The following is a 22,438-nucleotide window of genomic DNA, read 5'->3' on the forward strand; positions in this document are numbered from 1 at the left end:
TGGGAACAAAGAACTAGGTAAAAATCTAATTATGGTAGTAAGCTGTGCTTGAAAGAAGAAAAGGTGGTCTAAGGGGGGGCTGCTAAGGCAGATCCTGAAGGATCAGTTTAGGAACAATGTTTTCTCATTCTACTAAGGACAAAAAGTAGTAGCATGGTAATTAAATATTCCTGACACATTCTCAGAAGGATTGGGAATGCTGTAATAGTATCATTCAGGAAGAGCTGTGCAGCTCAATGCACTGGAGTAGCAGAAACAGAGTGAAATTGAACATATGCTTTCAGCAACTTAAAAAAAGGAAGTTCTGCCATAAGCTAGGAAATTCTTAGCTGGAATCAGTAAAGGAGAAGGAAGTTGCTGCTCCAGTTGTTAATTGGAAGGTAGCACAGACCTGACAGAGTCCTGAAAAAGGCAAGGGCTATCACTAAGCAGATTGAGACATATTTCAAGTCACTTTGGGGAAATATTAATACCTATTGCAAGACCCAGGGAAATCCATATGGGCTGCTGTATACAGTTGTTCACGTGAAGGATGAAGATTTTTTTTGTAGCTCTTCTATCCAAAGATATTGAACAGCCTCTGGAATCAACTTTGAACAAACATGATAAGGTTGCAAAGGGATACTACAATGTGTTCACCTCTTTTTCCAGGGGCTGGACTTACAAGATCTCTCCTAGTTCTTTACTTTGACCACCCTGTATCACTGCAATGAGCCTGCAGCTGGCAACATTTCTTATTACATATACAGTGTTAGATTTTACATATAGTCTTCAGTGACAAGTAACTTATCTTTTGAAAACAACAAGGTTCAAAGGGAATAGTGTTGTTATGATTGTGCTGAAATAATGAGGATAGGAGTAGTATCTCTGATATTTGTTAACCAGTGGGGGTTTTTTTTATTTTTGACCACTATATCTAGGGTCACTGAAAAGGTGAAGGGACCTTTGATTTCAAGCCCATTTATAAAAAAGACATGTTCTTCAGACCTTGTTCTGTACTGATTAGAGGTGTTGGGGTAAGCAGATTATGCTTATGACTTTAAAGGTCAGATTTTATAATCCCTTTCATACTCCATCCTTTTGGTCAGAACATTTAGTAGGTTACAATCTGTTACAGAGAAACATTCATTATGATACATACAATTCTGTAGGCATACACAATTGGAAACGGAACGTGATGATGAGTCACAATCAGTTTATCTCCCCTATAAAAAATGATATGAAATCTCCATATTTAGTCTGAGGCCAGTGGAATCCCACTATTCCTCATTTGCTAGAGCTATATTTGTATTTAAGTGAGTTTAAACAAGGGAGTGGCAAGGGGTGTTACATATCCTTACAGGTGATTAGGGTTTATAGCCAAATTATCTCCCGAATTACATTAGCTGAAATCAATGTATTCCACTGGATGAACAGACTGTTCCATAAAACCTTGGCAGATAAAGCATTAATAAGTGTCAGAGCTGACTTGGTCAATTGAATGATTTGCTGACGCTTCTTTTTACCACAAGCCTGCACTTACAAGTCCAGTGCCAAAGGTTCAGTATATATAGCTGAAGACAGCAAATAGATGCTCTCTTTTTGAGCAGGGTTCTGACAAGCTGCCTTTCTCATTATCCCTCACTGGCAGCACTTTCAGGCAGGAAATTTAAAACATGGTAAAGCTGAAGCTGCCCAATCCTGGCCTGGAGGACAGGATACCTTCCCATGCTGAACTTGAGGTCCTGGAGAAAGAAGAGGCAGACTCCAGACCAAAATGGGACAACAAGGCACAGTATATGCTGACCTGTGTAGGGTTTTGTGTGGGCTTGGGAAATGTCTGGAGGTTCCCGTATCTCTGTCAGAGCCATGGAGGAGGTATGTCTTTAATACATTTTAACTAACTTAACTTTGGGTATAAACCAGGTTTAATCTCTCTTTTGGCAAGCAAATAATGGAATATGTTTAGAACTGTTCAGGTGCTGTAAGAGCAGGGATGATCTCTGTAGAAGACTGTATGACAGAGAAGGTAATTTCACAGGTCATGATCACACACTGAAGTCAGGTTACTGATGGAAGAAAATGAAGGGTTTGTTTTGATTTCAGGACAAAGGATTGAACAAGTGAGTCTTCCACCATCATGTACATAGTTTAGTTTCTCAATCTAAACCCAATGTTGCTTTCCATACATAAATATATATATAGAGAGTGTGTATTTAAAACATTAATAAACTACTTGGGACTATGATTCTGCTCATGATACCGAATGATCTTTTTAGAATAGGTTTTTCATTGGGCTTGGACTGATCCATGTATCACCTGTAGAGTTAGTGTTTGTATAATTTGTGCTAGGATTAACAGCATGAATGAAGTCAACATTAAAAATATTTGTTTAGTTGGTGTTATTAAGTCATTTAAAATCCAAGCATATATTATTTACTGCATCATTTACTGAAACTCCTTAAGGTTTAGGTGAGGACTGAATGACCATGTTAGAAATTCTGTTTTCTTTTGCTGTTTGTTTTGAAAGGTAACTTTAAGCTGAACCATTGCTTAAATATTATACAACAACTTTTTTTTTCATTTTCTTACTGACTTTTTTGTCTGCTATCTGGTTATTGGCCATTTTTCACTCTGGAATATGTGTAAAATGTATTTGTTCCTTTGCAATATTTGGTCTTGAAAGAAAAATTTTGGCTTAAGGAACAGTATTTCAAAGTAATATTCTTTTACATGTGCATGGTAAGATATTTCAAAATTGCTTTCCTTGTTAGAGTAGGAATAACTGAGGGCTCTGTGGGGAGTTGCTCACACAGACTCAGGGACAATAACAGTTGCAAGAAGAGATGCTTTTATCATTATGATTTCTCTAACATGGGCTGATGTTTAAAGTTTGCAGTGCAAACTAGAGGTCATTTTCAGCAGAGTCAGGTCTTGTAGCAAAAAAGTTACAGCACATGCACAATCAGAAGTGTTTCTATATTTGAGATTTGTAATTTGAAAAAAGTGGATGTGTATCTCCAGAACTGATGGCACGCATTGGCTTCCCAGGTTTTTAAACTTAGTTTTAGAAAGTGGACATGCCCTGTTTTCCAGGGTACATTTATAGGCACTTCCTTGCTTTTTGGTCTTTATTTCTCTTGTGTTCTAGTCATGTGAAATGCAGCTGAAAAGCAAGCACCCAACAAATGCAAAGAACGTGGTATGGATCATGGTTTTATCACTGAAGTCAGTGAAGATTTATGAATTTCTTGTGTGTGTGTCAGTCTTCTGGCAGCAATGCTCTTTCTTTCTCATCATCCTGTAACTTGTTCTTTCTCAGGAAACACTGTCAGGAACACTGACAGCAGTTAACCCTGGGTTCTTTTTCCCCTGGGACTCTCTCACTCAAATTTTAGGCAGAATTTGAAAGGGAGCACATAGCAAAGGAATTATAAGCTAATACACAGATGTGTGTCCTTCTAGCTAGACTTGCTGCCTTCTCTAATATTCTTCTACACAGCACCAAATGCTGTGACTCATATCAAGAAACACAAGTAATGCCTTCCTGTGACTTTTAGAAAGGATTCCCTAATTTCATCACACGTAAGGATGGAGAGCTGTTGTGCAATCCCTCCTTCTCCTCCTCTGCTGTATACCTCAGCCTCTCATGGTAGGTCTAAATCCAGCTCTTGCCACCACTGTCCGCCTCCCAAGACAATTTCTGTTCTCGAGCTTCTCCCTTAAATCAGAAAAAAAGAAAAAAAAGGACTGCCTGCTTTTTGGATGGATGCCTTTGAATTTGAACACATGATTATTTGTATTGTAAAAACAGATCTCAAAGTTCTTATTTCTGAAGATATTTTGGTGTTGAGACAGTTTCTGCCCCATGAGGTTTTGTGGCTCCTGCATCCCTAATTCCCATTCAGCTGTGTTTGCAGCATACCAAGCACCCAGTAGAGGCAGCACTGCAACATCTGGGATTGCAGCTGTCAGATTGCTGAAGGAAACTCCCTGACACCACAAAACCACTCCAGAATAGGGTGCTTGTGGTAGTCACTGTGTATGACATCCAGCCTCAGTTGTGCTCCCTCTAAGCAGCTTCACCCACATCCAGCTGGAAGTGTTTGTTTACTACACATTTTGGGCAAGTTTTGCCTTAGTCTTTACCCCTCAACATGTCGGCCAAGGTGATTCATTCATCTTTGGATTTGTGTGGTCCACTCAGGGGCACAGATGTGCCCCTATAACAGAGCAGGGTAAAACTGTAACATTATGCACCTTCTTCCAAATTATCCACTAGAAGGCAAACATGAGCTCACTGAGGAAACTCTGTTCTGCCCCAGTAGTTCAAGTGCCTTTACCCTGGATGGTGTTTGTCCTCACACTTTGTGTCTTCAAGATATGTCTTCACTGAATCCTGAGTGCAGAGCAGCAGGGATCCCTGTTCCTGCTCTCCCACTGGAAACAGGGATTATGTTCCTCCTTGGATTGTTCCTGGAGTGATTATTTTAGAGTCCTAAAGCTCACATTGGATATGATGGTGGATTATGGTTGCCAATTAAGACATTAAATAAAAAACAAAAAAAACCACTAACCAACCAGCTATATTTTGTGCTGGAAATATCTGCAGTGGATGTGAAAAAGTCACTCAAGGTTACATAGACTGTCTCCTGAAAATTGTTTCTAATTTCTAAATATTGGCTTGGCTATCTAAACTTCTTTCTTTTTGACTATATGGATGAATGTTTGGGTCATTTTGGATGGGTGAGGTCTGGTAGCAATGGTGTGGAGAGTACTACAGCCAAAGACACTCCTGAATGAGACTGGATGTCCACCTACTTTGTGAACCAGTGGTTGTACATGTTACATTCCTTATGAAACATAAATGGAAAGTAAAGCATAAAATTTACCCCATTGTGGTACTTGGACTTCAAAAAAGGTGGATTTTTTCCTCTGCAAATTGTCTGCAGTGAAGACAGTTAGGAACACTGTATTTATAAGTAATGCTTATTTTCAGATGTTGAACTTAAATCTGGAATTATTTAAGAGCTGCTTCTTCCTAAGCACAGCACCATGTTAACGTTTTCACATTGAGATACCCAAATACACAAAAATAAATTGGTAGTTACATAATTTACTTACTTTTGTTGTCATAGATAATGAGTTTATATTTTTTAAAATGGAAAATTTACTCCAGTGAAATCTAGCGAAGCAAAGCACATTTTATCTTTTAATGTCTTAAAAGTTGTCAAATCCATCATTACCAAAGGCAAAATAGAGTTCAATATGCACACAATGTAAAAGGTGTGGTGTTTGCCTCAGTGGTTTCACCAGCTTAATGAGATTGAAATTTCCCTTCATTTGATAGCTGTCTCTGACATTGCTGATAGCTTTTGTTTAATCTTTATGGAGCAACATGTCATTTAATCAACTGTTAAACATTTTCATTTTATCCCTGATGACCATTATAAAAAAGAAGATGCCTATTTAATGTTTAAACCATTGATTTTAAAAAAAGTCTCTAACTCTACAGCTCGCATATGGAAACTTTGCCACTGCATGAGGCAGAACTTTTTTATCTCTCTGCATGCCACACTGAAAGAAGGCACAGCAATGATGTCAGCAATTCCTCACTTAGCAGTTGATGAAATAACATGTTGCTATAGTTGAGGTCTCGGAATATGTTAGTATAGTAAAATATCTCCATCTGAAGTCTGCCTGCCTTCCCTTTGTGATGAACTGTGTGCAAGTAGTAATGATTTTTTAAATTTTGACAAAAGAAGCTCTTAGATTAGAGAGGAAATAACAGCTATACAGATGTTCAAACCAAATATTATTTGTTTTGAAATGCAGTATTGAAACAGGATGAGAATCTAATAGCTCAGTTGCAAGGTTTTCAGACTAGAACATCAATCATTGTTTGTGTGCATATATACAGTGTCTGTTTTCAAATCAATGGTTCATTTGTTAGGATCATAAAATTGTGGCAGCTTAAAAAGTATTAGTTTATTTTTTTTTGTGTCCTGTGTGAACCTGAAAGTGTTCTAAAGGTGTGTGCGTGTGGCATCTGGGGACAGGATGCAGTGATGGGCACTGTGATTGGTGATTGGGCTCCATGATCTCAGAGGCCTTTTCCAACCATAATGACTCTATGATTCTATACGGCAGCTTTGCCAAGCCAAATTATTGTTTTTCCATTATAGCTTCTTTCAGACAGGTTAGGGAGAAAATGAGAGAAAAGGAAAATGCAACAGAGATGGATTTCTGAGCTGGCTGCTAGAATCGAACCCTAGAAACCAAAGAACCCAAGAAAGAGAAAAGTGTTATATATCATTGAGAGCTATAGTTTTATTTCTCTTGAAAATATAACAATATTCCTACAGCTAAATATTGGTAGTTTCAAATGCATAAAATGCTATTCAAAATGCACATGCCACACATCAGGGTGAATGACTAATCACTGAAAAGTGATTAGTGCACCAGAAAAGATATTTTTATTGAAGATGGTTGCCAATGGTAGCTCTAAAGACACAGTACTCTCAGAGTTCTATACAGCATGTCATTTAGCCACACACAAAAAACCTTCTTACTAAAAAATTATCAATTTTTAAAATCAGAGTGGTTCATCTTGCTTGCATTAAAACCCAGTTACTACTGTAAAAATGTAGACTGACAAACTGAAAACATTTCAGAGGAAAGCCAGAAGAAAAACTGAGACATACTTTTTGTTAGTCAAAGACTGAAGGACTCATTATTATTTATTTGTAGAGATGTTTGTTAAACTTCCAACTATGCTGACTGTTCCTCTCCTTCTCTGTCAGTCTATCTCTTCAGGAAAAGGATTATGTGGATGTCATCTCCAAGAAGAAGAGTATCTCATTTATTTTCTTCCTCACTTCTCCCATCTCAGCTACATCCTCTTCTCAGGAGACCATTTAGTCCTTGCAAGAACAGCCTTGCATTAGTGTGGAGCAGCTCTGTGGTAGATCTGGGAGCCTCAGGCTGCTGCTGTCTCACTTTGGAGAAAAGTGGCTCTTTTGTAATGCCAGGAAAGAGTGAACTATGATGATCCACCCTGGTTTTGAGGAAAATGAACTCCCCTAGTTGCAGATTCAAATTTAGCATTGTGGTCTTAGTGGAGATATTGTTACAAATGGTGTCAGTGCTGAAGCAGGCAATTCCTGACTCATGTCTGTCTGACTGTGTATTTCCATGTCACAAACCTGTGAAACATATAGGACTTATTCCAATTTTTGAGTACCTAGGATCTCTTTCAAAACAAGGTTTTTTCCTCTGTTTCCCATCGCTCCAGGGACTTCTACAAATTTACTGTCTGCAGGAGGTACTGCTGTCAGATGAAACAGGGCAGCCCTCTCTCCATGCTTTGTTGACTGTCACCTGGAAGGCATCTAAGCCAGAAATGGCAATGGACTCCTCATCCACCTGTGCCTGGCATCACTGCTGACAGTGCAAAGGTTTTGTCCATGTTGGCAGAAGTTCTGGGACTCACTGAAACTGTGTCAGACTCAGTCACTGCAAAGAACTGACTGTCCTTTCAGTTTCTAAAGGCTTGTCCCATTTTGTTTTTATGGACTTCCTTAGCAGTGCTGGAACATGCAGTGGTGTGCACTTAAGGGCCCCTGTTCACCTGATTAGATTAGTGCATGCAAATTTGGCTTCAAATAGTTTGTTCTCTGCTGATTCTCCACCCTCTGTGAATAACACTTCTCATAACTGTTTTACTTTTGTTTTCATAGTAAGCAAGATTTTTGCAGTGTATGCAATGAGATCTTCCTCACTGTTGCATTCCATCCCCTTACGTCCTGATGGCTTCCTTTCCATCCTCCCCCTCCTGATGGGAGGCTCAGTGGGACAACCTCCACAGATGGAGTCTGGCCTTTCACAATGACAGAGTTGCTTACAGTGCATGGAAGTGCAAGCAGCCATAAATGTGCCCTGTGCTCCAGCCCCATGCCAGCCTGACACAGTTTCCTTCGTGCCACACTCTGACCAGGAGCTCTCATGAGGGTAAAATCAGGGAAGGACACAATCATTGTGTTTATACCAGCAGTTTTAAACTCCAGAGTATTCTCTCTCTCTGTCTCAAGCAAGACACCTCATAAGAGTCTGAAACCTGACTCTGCAGAGTTTGTGTGGATGCCTCATCTGGATCTTTTCTTGTTACTTTCTCTTTCGGATGCCATACGGGTCCCTGCTACGCCACACTCTCAATTCTCTCTGGTAAAGCCCTTCTTGGGCAACAGTAACAGTCAAGTCCAGGAGATGGATCTGTACAGCTACCTGATCCAAACACTCCCCATTTGCCCTGAGGATAAGTCCTTGTCACCCTTTGAAACTCAGCTTGCAGTGATTTTGGATCACGGCTTGAAACCCAAGCATGGACCGGCAGGTAGTTCAGCTGAGGTGCTCCTAATGGAGTCCCATCACCTTTTTTGGTCAGGTGTCAGTAAGATCACTTGAGGACTTGATTAGAAATTATATCCCTGGTCAAAGATCTTATTGAAGAAGGAAATGTACAACCTTTATAGTCTTTTCAAGCTATGACCAGTTGCTCCTTATCATACCTATCAAAGAAAAATCTTTTTTGATAGCTGTCATCTCAGTTGGCAGAAAGGGGGAAGATCAGGCTGTTTCTAAGCAGCTTTAGAAAGCATTCAAAGGTAGTCTGAACCTTTTGCTTTCAGCAGACAGCAGGCAGGCTGATATTCTGATTTAGGATCCATTTTTTCTCCCTAAAGTGCACAGTTCACCTCCACTCACACAGTTCTAGCAGTCTGGGCAGACCTGGCTTTCGCTCCAAGTCAGGGAGATTCAGCAGCAGCACAGTCCCAACACCACAGCTCTCCCCGTTGACAGCACAGTGTGTAAAATTTGCTGCAGGACTCTCAGACTTGAACCATCTTCTGTGGTGGACATGGCAAGAGCGTTCCATCAGCCTCAGGGGATTTCCTCCATGTGCTTATGGAGTTCCCTTTATTAAGATGCTGTAGAAGTCTTTAAGCATAACATTATCTATGACAGAGCAGTCAGCTAAAGAGGTCCCATGACTGCCTTTGCACAGACACAAAAAGAAGAAAGGAAAAAAACTAAAAAGGTGTGCTGTGTTCTCACAGCTCACCAGCTTTCTTGATAGCTTGGCATCTCCAGGAAGTAAATTTCAGTTTCTGGAACGGTTTTCATTCTTCAGATTTCCTCTTTCACTTGCTATCTGATTTTCATTGCACACATGAAGAAAAAGTCAGTAAATACTCAGACCTGAACCCTTAACATTCTGGTCTACATTCTCTTCATTGTTCCCAGATTAATTGCTCCTATTTAGATTAGGAAGATAAAGCCATTTTGTGATGACAGATAACCATAATTCTAATGTGCAGCAATATTCAAGCATTTGACTCTGCACTTTTACAGTGCAGTGTGGTGCTCTGAGGTACCTCCCATATCCAAGGTACACCTTGTTCAGGAAAAAATTAAGAATACTTGTCCTATACTAACCAACTTTATCATCATTAACAGGGTTTGAACCCTGCACTTCAGATGTCTTCTAATCAAACCTGAACATTGTTGAACACAGATGCCAAGAATTTCCGGTTGTTTCAGACAGACAGCCCAAGGCTCCTGCCTAATATTTAGGGGTACTTTGCTTAGTTCATTCAACTATTTCATACACTTTGCATGAGTCACAGCTATAAAACCATAATTTTTTGCAGGGAAAAATAAAAGGCGAAGTCATTCCAGGAGAGTAGCTATCTTTCCTCCACTTGCAATACAAAGGTAGCTTTTTCAAATTTTAACCTTGAGAGTGTGTAATTTCTGTTTATGTGTGTCTCTTGGGAAGAATAAGAATTCCTGCCTGAAGCTACAGATGTAACTGAGTGCCCTGCCTGGGCAATCAGGAAAAGCATTGCTCAGAAAACTGGGGAGGGTTTCCACAAAGGTGCTTACAGTTGCTTATCATGTCAAAAGTGCTTACAGGTTGCTTACAGGTCTGCTTATCAAATCTTATAAACCTAAGGGTTTTGTTTTGTTTTAGTACCTCACTGATTGGAATCATTATTTTTCTTATCCATTCCAGGAGCCTTCATGATCCCTTTCCTGATTTTGCTAGTCCTGGAGGGTATCCCCCTGCTTCATCTTGAGTTTGCCATTGGTCAAAGGCTGAGGAAAGGAAGTGTGGGTGTATGGAGCTCTATCCACCCCACCCTGAAAGGGGTTGGTAAGTCAAAAAGCTGCCTGAGAAAGCACAAGTCTCTGAATTGGTGATCTAAAAAACAAATCTACTGGGTTTTATTTTGATGTGCCGTAAGAGATTTCAGGATCTGTTCGTTTTCTCCTCTTCCTAACTCTCCATTGGCATGGTCAAACTAATGATAAAGCACAATGACAATTTTGTGTTCACCTTCCCAAGTACCATGGATCCTGTTAAAACCTTTCCCTAATCTGAGACCAATTTCTGGCCTCAGAGATATTTTCTGTATTATCCATACTGGCTGTTTTTACCATTAGGATGAATCTTTAGGTGTGCCAAAAATTGTTCTGTAACCGTTCTGTGGATAAATATTAGTTGAATCTTTATCTGATAGACCTCAGCTCCACTTAATTTTACTTTTTTGCATCTGAGAGTTGCCATTCCATAAGCCACAGAAACAGTATTTTGCAGAAAACTCTTCTTCACCACTGTACCAAACTTCTGAGTATAATAATCCATTTGAAAATGTTGTACAAGCAGCATTATGCACGCAGCATAAAAATCTCCACAGCTGCCTCCTTACACAGGAAACGCCTCTGAACATCAGGAAAAGTGGTGAGGGTGAGCAGACACTGGCATGGGCTGCCCAGGGAGGCTCTGGGGTCTCTCAGAGATACTCAAAGCCTGCCTGGACATGGTCCTGGGCAACCAACTTTGGGTGGCCGGGCTGGAGCAGGGAGTTGGACCAGGTGACCTCCAGAGATCCCTTCCAACCTCAACCACACACTTGAAAGGGAGGAAACAGGACTGCTTTGGCACCCACTGCATTTGTAAATCAGTTACAAAAGATAATTGTTCATTGCATCTGGAATTTTTCAAGAGTCTTTAGAACGTAGGAGCTCTCAGGAGCTAATGATTAGCATTTACTGTCTGCCAGAGAAGTCACCAGAGGTTGATTACTTGGGAACAGGCAGAAGAGGACAGATACCAGTGTGAATTCTGTACCTGGTCACAGACTGTGCCTCCTGGCAGCCGTCCATCCTGTTCAACACCACCCCTGCTGACTTTGCAGGGATGTTGTGGAAGGAGGAGATATTTCAGTCTCATTCAACCAAAATCCCAAGTCAGTTGAGCTTTACATGTGCCCAGCATCCCAGACTCCCTGGATATCAGCAGGCAATGCTGTGAACAGGATTGTGTGGTGTCTGTAGGGAATTAGTCCTCTCATAGAGCTGGCTCTTAAGTGGGCATCACCTTCAGTCTCAAAGAGTTTTTAGGATGTAACTCTACGTAGGACTCACCTGTCCAACCTTCAGGCAAAAAATCCATACTGATAAATCTACATCCAAAATGTGGCTGGGGAGGAGGGAGAGGTTGGCTTTGATACCATGTACTTTGATATATCTTGAAGACAAGAGTTTTGCAATTTACACAGTGTTCTGATATTTTTTTCAGGCATAGCATCAATGTTTGTATCTTTCCTGGTGGGCTTATATTATAATACTATTATTGCCTGGGTGATGTGGTATTTCTTCAACTCCTTCCAAGAACCCCTGCCATGGAGTAACTGTCCTCTCAATGACAACAGAACAGGTATATTTTATAAAACATTTTATTTTGTTGCACAGCACAGATTTCTGTTTCTAAAAATTACTTTAAATGAGCCTTTCTGTGAAACTGCAGTAAGGCATGGCAGTCCTGTCAGGCACGTTGCACTATTTGATACTTGTGTTTTGTATAAATTCACATGAAATAAAATGTGGCCAGCACAAAATCTTTGAGGGAAATTTTGGTTTCTTTTATGAAACGTCATGGTTGATTTTGACAGATGTGTTCATATACAGAATATTCACTGAGTGCAGATCTAGTATAAACATTAACATTTTCCAGATTTAAGCAATGCTTTTCTTCCATCTCTTCAACAGCTCTCCATTAGCACATTGAAAAGGGGGAAAAAAAAGCATAATCCATTTGAAATGCCTGTACCTCTCAGTATGACAAGTCTACATCTCTTTGGAGACTGCTTGGTGGCAGCAGCTTTGTTTTCCATAGTCAGCCCTGCATGACATTGTGTGAAGAAGGTTTTTCTGCTGGGTCTGTGGGCAGCTGTTCAGAGTGCTCTGCCCCTCTGCTCCCAAAATAGGCATGGAAAGCCTCATATAAGGGCAGGCCAGGGCAGAATATTGCACAGGCCAGCAGAATGTAGGGAGCTGGGCATTCAACTTGAGCTGACAAGACCTTGAGCAATGCTCCACAGAACAGAAGAAGAAATATTGCTGAAGGAAGTATGGGAGGAGAAGAGCCACAGTATTAAAATACCTATTAAACAGCTGTCTTTTAAATCTCTCATTTTGCCATGAAACTAGCCTCCAAAAATCTGAAAATTTGCCAACAACAAATCTATTGGCATAAAGTGGTACAATTTAAAACACTGATATTAATTATTTAGCTTCTTTTTCCCCAAGCAAATAAAAGACGTACAGAATGACAAGCATTTTGTGGTTACAGATTATGTAGAAGAGTGTGCCAAGAGCTCTCCTGTAGATTACTTCTGGTACAGAGAAACACTGAACATCTCCACTTCCATTGAGGATTCTGGCAGTATCCAGTGGTGGCTCTTGCTGTGTTTAACATGTGCATGGGGTGTGCTGTACGTGTGCACAATCAGAGGCATTGAAACAACAGGAAAGGTACTCTGTCTTGGGGGAGCTTTTAATGAGATGATGTTAATCATGCTGTTGTGATCCCTTATTTATACAGAATTAATAATGCTGTAGAAGATGTCTGGTTTTTGAGTGAAAGCATGTCCAAAATTTTGTGTCATCACTGGGACTGCTTTTTGAAGAACAAAGATGAATGAAATGGAATCTGGCTTGATTTGATTTACGTGGAGATTTTTGTGATCAACTTTTTGTGAGTCTTCCTTGTCCTTACATGTCCTAGTAACACATTTTTAGGTATTATGACTTTAACACTAATATTAATCTTTAATGCAAGATCAAGGGACTCTCTTTTTATTATAGCTATTCTCTTCAAAACATACCTATACAGATTTATTTTTGTTTGTGCAAGTCCTGAATATTATCTCTACAAAAGAGTGGCCAACCTTCTGCTTCCCAGCAAAGTCCTGAGAGTCCATCCTTGCATCAGTCTGGTCTTAGGGTGTACATTATTTCTGATGCTGCTTTTGAGTGATTTGAGTTGAATTTCAACAATGACAATTTCTCTTAAATAGACTACTATTGCTAAAAAAGTATTTATTATCCAAATGTACCACAAATACAATTTCATTGATCATTTATTATTGTAGTATGCTAATTGTCACTCCCTTGAAACTTGCCATTATTGATAATGACCAAACCTTGATTATTTCACTATTTTCTTCACTTTTTAAAAAAAATTCAAGTATTTCGTTTCATTTGAGTGGTTTGTTTACATTTTTTTTTGGTGCAGGCTGTGTATGTGACATCAACTCTCCCGTACGTGGTGCTCACCATTTTCCTGATCCGTGGCTTGACTCTGAAGGGATCAACCAACGGAATTGTGTATCTCTTCACCCCTAATGTAAGCCACTGCTTGGCCCATTGCTCAGGGAAACATGCTGTAGTCCTCTCTGTGATTAACAACTGACTGAAAATTAGTCCTCTCCAGTGCTTTTCTCAGGCACCTTAAAAAACCTTGATTCTGTGAGGCAAATCCTCTGCATTGGATATAAAGGGTGTACATGTACACAAAGATTTTATCTCTCTCTCCATCCTCCATCAAAAGCTGTTCTAACGAGTTGAATGATCATCACACAGCAGTGGGGTTGTAATTTATTTGCCTTGATTTATTTTCTTGTATTCTGCCTAAGAACCAACCTAAATTTAAAGCATAAATCATGTATTTGGGAGTAGAACCCACCTAATTGCCCTAAAAACAAAAAAAAACTAAGAGAATGGTTTAATAATATAACAGTATTTAAACAAAATTAAAAGAGGGATCATTTTCCATAAGCAGATCTCTGAATGATCATTATTAATGCTTAGTAATAAACACCTTTTCTGAAACCAGGCATGAAAACTGTCAGCTATGCAGAGCATTTGTTAAATCAATTTTCAAAATACGTACATAAAAACTTCAGATAGGTTTTCTTTTATAAAAAAAAAAGTAAGTTTGACAAAAATATTGACCTATTTGTTGAAATTCTTCAAGAACAGTGAGTCTTGCATGGTTAATGTTCTTGTTTTGATTGTTGTTTTAAATCTCATACTCAGTTTAAATAGCAATGTTGGATGTGCTTAAAGCTGTGTGTCTGATGCCTCAGGTCAGTGAGCTGGCGAACCCAGTGACGTGGCTGGATGCAGGAGCTCAGGTGTTTTACTCCTTCTCCCTGGCCTTTGGAGGCCTCATTTCATTCTCCAGTTACAACTCTGTTCAGTAAGTAGCCAGGCAAAACCCAAATTTTATATGAATATTTCATTCTTTCAAATAAACCATCTCTATTTTGCCCTGCTGTTGTGCTACTTGGGACTGGGACAGCCTCTCCTCAGACATGTAAGGTGCATCTCCTCTGACTGCTCCTAGCCCTCCCAAACCAAGATTTCAGGTCCCTGCTCTGGCTGACTTCCTAGAGAAAGCTGTGGTGATGCAGGATGGGAGAAGAGGGCTGGCTGCCAAGCACCAGCTGATTAGCAGGAGTTTCCTGTCTGGGAGTCCTCAGTGTATGGTGATGCCCTTGGTCTCAGAGCAGGTGGTAAAGCACATATTTCAAATCAATTCACAGAACACAGTTTAAAACTTTAGGTTTGCAATGAAGAGATATATCCAATCTTGAAATTAAAATTCAATTCCTTTATATGTGTGCTTTGGGGCCAGGAAGTGAGAAATCCCATCTCCCAGAGACTGAGCCAGCCTGCAAATCATGATGCAGCGCTATATTCTACACTCTCCCTCATAAAATATTGCAGCAACCACCAATGCCTCTTGGTGCCTGCCATCCTTTCAGAACTCTTGAAAGGAAAACTGTCTGGCATTTGCTAAGCCTAATATTTTTTATAAACATCTTTGAATTAAGTTTTGGATATGTGGTTTGGTCATGCATTCAGAGAGGTGTGTTTCAGTTTTGGTTTGGGTTCAATTACCCACAGCAGCATTTCAGTCACTGAGGAAGTTCCTTGCCGCCACTCTTGATTTCAGGTGTTTTTGAAAAGATCGCCTGGAATTTTTTGTGTCTGCAAGTCTCAATGTGAGGTGTCAAGCCCTGCCTAAGGTCCAAGTCAATGTCCCACAGCCATGGGTTCAGACCTGGGAGCATCCACCTTTCCAAAAGACACAAAGAAATGGAGCAGTGTCCTCTGGGTTTCCCAACACATGGGGCAGTTGCATTCAGGCCATGTTCGTTCAATGCTCAATGATTCATGACTTTAGGGGGGAACTGAACAAAGTCACCAAACTCCCAAGGAATATAAGTAAAAAAATTCCCATGCAAATTCCATAGTGTTACCCTGTGGTGTTGGGCCACCTGCAGCCAGCACCAGCTGGGCCAGGTGTCAGTGAGCCTGCCCCTGATGGTTTGGCAGTACAAAAACATCAGAAAATACAATAAAGTTTCAATGCTGTCAAGGATGCACTAATTCATAATGAGAAGGAGCTTGAGCATCTTACTTTCTCTAAAAGAAAGAAATGTTTTTCTAGCCTGTCATTGAGAATCTCATGTTACATTGCAAAAACTGACACAAGACTACAGCAATGAATTTCCGTTCAATGTCCTACATCCAGGAGATGCCTATTTCCAATGCTATAAATGGGGAAAGGACACAGTGTGATAGGTCTTGGTTGGACAAGCTTGTCTCGCCTCTTGAACATGTTCAGAAAATTAAATATGACAACATCAAGTTTATCTCAATACCCCTTTCTTGCCCAGGACAAATGAGTTATCTGCAGTTTTACAGTCTTCTCTTACAATGATTAACTAATTTAATATTGATATTTTATGTTGTCCCTCAGATGAAAGTCTGTTTCTGGCTCTGCAAATTCTTCGTGTTAGCACAAGCACACTACCAAGAAGTGCCTGCAGCAGAGGCATTTCTACAAAGAGTTTTTCGTCCCATCTTTTCAGCATAATGTTACATTGTTCTTCCAAAACTTGGGAACATTTTGAACCATCTTTTGTTCAACAGTCAAACAAAACTGTTCTGAAGTGCTCTTGACTACTGCAATTTCACCATACCTAAGTGCTATGAAAAGTGAACTTGTGCTCACTTGTCGTGTCTGATATTTGGATTCAAGCCCAAACCTTTCACCTTGCAGCACAAAAAAATACACCAGCAGTGAAGACACAGCCCATGGCAATGTGTTTCTGCACACATCCATGACAAGCTTGAAAAGGAGGAGACTCTTTTGCTCCTCATACTTTACTTCCCATGAATCAAACATGAAAACAGCTCAGGCAATTATGCCTTATGAACAGGTTATTTGAAGGGGAAAAAAAACACTAAAAGAAACCAAACCCATAGATATTAAATTGCTTAAGGCACCAAGTTTTAGTTTACTAAATCTAACAGCACTACTTGTGTGCTTTTCGGGAGTACACTGATGTACCTATGCATCCTAGACTACTTTTTTCTTAAGTCTTGGTAGCCAGTTTTACTATTTATTTTAGGAATGTGATTGACATCCATTGTTTCTTCTCTTTGAATTGCAGCAACAACTGTGAGAAGGATGCTGTGATCGTTTCAGTGATCAATGGCTTCACATCCATCTATGCTGCCACTGTCATATACTCCATCATTGGATTCAGAGCCACAGCAAGATATGATGACTGTTTTGACAAGTGAGTTATTGGGGAAAAAAAACCCCACAGAATATGCAGGTGTTTGGCTGAGGCAGCTCTGTTAGCCTGCTGACCATGGATTTATAATTTCTGAATAATTGCAGCTCTTGACTCACATGGCATCAGAATGACTCATTACTTATAAAAATATGGAATCTTGTGGAACAAATCCCATGGAAAGTAATAATTGTTTAAGTCACCTTATTTTCTACATAAAGATATTTTATGTTATTCTTCCTGCTGACATAGGGCACAAATGTAATATTCCCTGTTTCTGTGTTAGCTATGTGTTAGGTTTCCTCCTGGAGAGCTCAAAAGCTCAGGTCTCATCAGAGGTGCCTCTTTTTACCCAGGCAGTCAGACTCTTTGGTTTCCAGTCTAGTTCCTCCACACTCAGCTGTGAAACTGTATGATTCACAGCTGCAGACAACTCAGACATTCCCATAAACCACCCAGTCTGGGGACTGGTGTTTATGCTAACAATGCAATGCTAACACAGGCACCTAAATTCTGCACAGATTCCTAGAGTGTCCATCCATTTAGAGTCATCTATGCCATGAAAGACAGTGTTATATTCACCTTGGAAGAAAGAAAATCACACATGCACATCTGGTGGACTTTCCAATGTCAAATCCGATCTTCATATTGTACTCTTAATAATGTGTTTGATGATGTAAATGAATCCTGATGATGCTTACAAATTAATAATTTCAAATTACTTACATTTCACTTTTCCAGAAATATTCTTACTCTGATGAATGCATTCGATTTGCCAGAAGGTAATGTAACCCAAGATAACTTTGAACAAATGCAGCAGCTGTGTAACATGACTGATCCAGCAACTTTTGCAACCCTCAAGTTTGAAACATGTGATCTGGAAACTTTCCTGAATGATGTAAGCTTAACACCCTCAACATATTGATTCTTCAAATATGGTAGCAATGCATAGCAACTATTGAATTGCCAAGTCTAGTGACTACCAATGTAAATTTAAGTGCTGTGTGATGTTAATGATCCTAAATATTTCCCAGGGAGCTGAAGGAACTGGCCTAGCCTTTATTGTCTTCACTGAAGCAATCACCAAAATGCCTGTCTCACCTTTGTGGTCCATCCTCTTCTTCATCATGCTCTTCTGCTTGGGTTTGTCATCTATGTTTGGGAATATGGAAGGTGTGCTTGTACCTTTACAAGATCTCAAGATTATACCCCCCAGACTGCCTAAGGAACTTATAACTGGTAAGTGCATTTTTAGAGATTAGTGGCCTCTCCACCCTCCCCAGAGAGCAGTTTGTGCGCTGAAAAAGCAGCCCATCTCACTTCTACCCTCTGAGCTGGAATGGTCTTAAGACTCCCAGATAACCTACTGAAGATTTTCTCATGTTCCCCAGTGGGGCAGCTCATGTGAGGTTCCTTCTGAGCCTGCAGGCAGCTGTTAACCCTTAGGCCTGCCCATCAGCCCGCCCATGATGACCACTGTCTCCTCCACTGGGAAGTTGGAGGACCTGAGTCCTTCACCCAGGCAGGATTTCTCTCAGAGCAACATTATCCCATCGTCTATGGAGACAAGGATCTGTTTTCTCTCCTCAGCTTTCTCCCCTTCTGTTTGTCACATCTGCCACCAGTGTAATGTTAGGAGAGTTTTACCCAAACAGAAGCCAGCCTCCCTAGAGTGCCATTAAAAAAAAAAAGTGGTGGCCTTCAGGCTGCAAGAGTTACTTTTTAAGCTTTATAGCTACTGGGGAAATACTTTTCTTTCCCATTTTGCTTTCACTTTCACACCTAAGTGTGCTGTTGGTTTTGGTTTTTTTTCCCCACAGGTCTCGTTTGTTTGGTGTGTTATTTGATAGCTTTCATTTTTGTGCTGAATTCTGGTAATTACTGGCTGAGTCTATTTGATGGTTATGCTGGCTCTATTCCCCTGCTGATAATTGCATTTTGTGAGATGTTTTCAGTCGTCTACATTTATGGAATAGACAGGTATGAAATACAGCTTAACCATTACTTGATATCTATACATAAAGTGATTATTGTTGTGTAGCTACAATCTCTCTGCATCTCTGTGCACAGAATTTCTGTTATAGAAATCAATGAAATTATGCAGCTATAATTTAGGGTTGCTTATATGTTTCAGGTTTTTTTAAGAGGTCTCAGTGAAAAGAAATAATGCTTGTTAAGAATTTGTATGTGAAAGGTTTCCATTTTATTAATACATTATAATAAATAATGCTCTTTAAGAACTAGTTAAAATAAATATATCCCTAAGATATTGCAAGAGAATATTAGGCATCAGTGGAGTGCATTAATATGAATGCAAATAATTTATTTTTAAAGTAGGCATCAGAATGTAGATACTTGCAACAGTTACATAAAAGCCACTATAGATCATTTGCCTTTTAAATATGGTGATATTTATAATAACTCTTCTTCAGGATCATTGCATTAAACGTTTAATTAGCAGAAGCAAAGTACACACATGTTGGCACTGAGCTGGAAGTTTAACACAGAGTTATATCCCAGGAGTGTTTACAGGGAGTGCTAAATGATGCTCTCCAACACAGGGATCTCCAGGCAGGCTGCAGATATTAGTTTACAGCAGCTTGCAAATCCAGGCTACTGAGATACGTTCTTAGCTGATAAATCCAGGACTTTATCAGATGGAGCAGTGAGAAATTATCCTCTCAACTTTCTACAGGTGTAATAAATCAAGTTTCAACATCATGTTTGTAATAAATACAGAAGAAATGTGAAATAAAGTGCAGGGAATTCAATCACCAAGTTTTACTTGAACTTCTGCCAGATTCAGCTGCTGCTTCTGGCAGTGGGGTGAATGCCCTTGTGACCCATTTCCCATACTTTTATGCTACTCAAGGAAGCATGAATCAGGTTAGGTAAATTAGATTGTGTATTCTTGAGAAAGAAGGCTTATTTTAATTTGTTAAGGACAGAAAAGGCTATGTGCATTGCTTTTCCTTCCCTTTAAGATCTCTGAACTCCTTACAAAGTAAATTAAAATAATTCCCAGGACACAAGCATGGGTTGAATCCATAAAGTGGGGGCAAGGTGAGTGTTAGGGTTTGTGCTTGATTCAGAAAAAAGCCTCATACCAAACTTTAATGTTCCTGGCCAGTACACACCACTGTAGCCCTCTTTGAGAGCAGAGCTTTTCAGGGCTGCCCAAAAGTGGTGTTATCTGCTCCAGATGAGTTTCTGTGACCTTTTTCTGAGAAAGGGTCATTGGTAGAAAGATAGCTCTGTTGCTTGAAGGAGAGCATGTGTGTTATCCATGACACACATGAACTACACCTGCAGATGCGCTGCAGTCAGGACATGGGGCTCCATGATTTTAAGACACCCAGATCTCAGAAGTTAGGGATGAAAAGATAAAATAAATTTGCATAGTAATTGAGATTCTAGTGGATTCAGTGTGTTGTTCATAGTTGAAGCACCAACTGAACAATCTCCATGTAGGGCTTGTTTCTTCTTGTGGAAATATTTTTGCCCCACTGACTACTGCATGTTCCATGAATTATCCAAATAACACAATTTAGGTGTTTTAAATAATGCGTAAAGCTTAAAAATGTTTCATTATTCAGCCTGAGAAAACTGGTAAATATTCAAATTAGGCAAACATTATATTATAATATAATTATTAAATTACTTTTATTTGCTTTTGTTCTTTTTAAATATTGTATCACTCCCTTTAATTTATGCAGTACTGAGATACTTATAAAAAAACTGTGAAGCAATACTGCAATATGTGCTGGGGAAAATCCATCTGCAATGACTCTTTTCTGTTGAAGCTATTTCACATATGCCTCACAGACATCTCCAAGATAGTACATCTCCAAAAATAATTTTCCAAACTTGCAATGATATGTGCCTTAATTTGAACTAGTGAGGTCTAACTCCCGATCTTGTAAATTCTGGTCTCAAACTGACATTAGCAAATTCCTGGGAACCACAGTAAGGGGTAGTTTGGATTTCCCTGTTTATGAGCAGGCATTCTCTTATCCTGGCCAGCTTTTAAGTCTGAACCTCCTGCTTTTTGTTTCTAGGTTTAACAAGGATATTGAGTTCATGACTGGACACAAGCCCAACATTTTCTGGCAGGTTACCTGGAGACTCATCAGTCCTCTCATTATGTTAGTTATCTTTTTCTTTTATTTTGTGGTGAAAGTCAACCAAGAACTGCTCTACAGTGTTTGGGACCCAAGCTATGTAAGTGTGTAAACCCAAATATTTATTTATAATTATTTTAAGTATTCTTCTTTAATGCAAGAGTCATTGTCAATTATATTCATCTTCCATCTGAAACAGTTTTCTGGCAAACTTGCCACAAGGCATGGAAATGGGACTGCTTCCTTTTCTCCTCTTTTGCAACATCACTTCCCTCTTATTAATGTTTCGGCCATCCCTCACCCTTTGATTTCAGCCTTCCCACAAAAAGGCTGATTGGCCATAAGGCCCTGATGGCCTGTCAGGCTCCCCATGCCCACATTCCTTTGTGCCAAGGAAGTGTTCCAGTCCCCCAGTCTCCCTTCCTGGCTCTTACCGCTTTCATGCCATTTTCTTTACATCATTTTAGAATAAAAATAAGCCCAAAACAGCTGAGGCTGGAAACCCTTGAGCTGGAAGCTGGTATGGAATTGGCAGACTGTTGTGCCATTATGGCTGGCCAATGTCCTGATCACATTTTTGATCTGTTGAATTATTGTATGTGTGCATGGTCCCAGGTATTTGCCCCTCATGACTTGCTGCATCTTGGTTGTTTGCTCTTTCAGGAGGAGTTCCCCAAAACAGAGAAGGTTGAATATCCCCCCTGGGTGTACGCTATCATTGTAATCCTTGCTGGAGTGCCCAGTTTGACCATCCCTACCTTTGCCATCTACAAAGCCATCAGGAACCACTGCCAGAAAAAAAATGATCGTGCTGGCCTTATTGCTACATCTGAGACTTCCATTAATGGAAACTTAAAGTATTCATCATAAACCCCTTTTTTTTCAAATGTGGAAGGATGCCCTGTCAATGAGGAAAGTAAAAAAATTTTTTTAAGAATCTGGCCTTAATTTTATTTTCATTGAAGGGTAGCCATGTCTTGTTTCCAGGTAAACATTTGCATAACAAGGCAATGCACTGTGAAGAGTTGATGGCCTGGCTTCTGGAAGAAAAAAAAGTGACATTTGCAAGTGATTGGGGCACCAGGCCAAATAATTTGTCCTCTTTTGGGTTCTGAAGCCAGCTTCTTTGAAACTGGCTTCTATCCCCTCTGCTTGGGGATGCACTGTGCATGAAGTGACTCTTCCATGTGTAATCATTCTGGTTGGGTGGCCAGTATGAAGGGTAACTTAATGCTGTCCTCTCGTGCACATTAAATTGTTTTTACTTTATATGCCACTGTGTTGCACAAAGCCACTAATATTATTTGTCTCATAGAGAAGTTTAATATTTAATAAAAA

General features: G+C 39.8%; 1 protein-coding gene across 1 annotated transcript; it reads left to right on the forward strand.

Annotated features, from left to right (window-relative positions):
• The first annotated feature begins 1,575 nt into the window (after positions 1 to 1,575).
• SLC6A19 (solute carrier family 6 member 19) lies at positions 1,576 to 22,001 on the forward strand. The gene is made up of 12 exons (XM_005419324.2): positions 1,576 to 1,857; positions 10,055 to 10,195; positions 11,624 to 11,761; positions 12,677 to 12,858; positions 13,622 to 13,732; positions 14,475 to 14,587; positions 16,854 to 16,982; positions 17,721 to 17,877; positions 18,014 to 18,218; positions 18,800 to 18,959; positions 21,038 to 21,200; positions 21,764 to 22,001. Exons 1-12 carry the CDS (start codon positions 1,656 to 1,658, stop codon positions 21,968 to 21,970), a joined length of 1,908 nt encoding a protein of 635 aa, XP_005419381.1. The 5' UTR covers positions 1,576 to 1,655; the 3' UTR covers positions 21,971 to 22,001.
• Positions 22,002 to 22,438: the final 437 nt, after the last annotated feature.

Source organism: Geospiza fortis, unplaced genomic scaffold, assembly GCF_000277835.1.
Source record: "Geospiza fortis unplaced genomic scaffold, GeoFor_1.0 scaffold206, whole genome shotgun sequence".
Lineage (NCBI taxonomy): Eukaryota > Metazoa > Chordata > Aves > Passeriformes > Thraupidae > Geospiza > Geospiza fortis.

Bases quoted from the DNA above. Each gene is read 5' to 3' on its own strand.
- SLC6A19 (XM_005419324.2), top strand. From the start codon at position 1,656: ATGGTAAAGCTGAAGCTGCCCAATCCTGGCCTGGAGGACAGGATACCT. The intron at 1,858-10,054 runs GTATGTCTTTAA...TATCCATTCCAG, and splicing joins CTGTCAGAGCCATGGAGGAG to GAGCCTTCATGATCCCTTTC. The intron at 10,196-11,623 runs GTAAGTCAAAAA...TATTTTTTTCAG, and splicing joins CCCCACCCTGAAAGGGGTTG to GCATAGCATCAATGTTTGTA.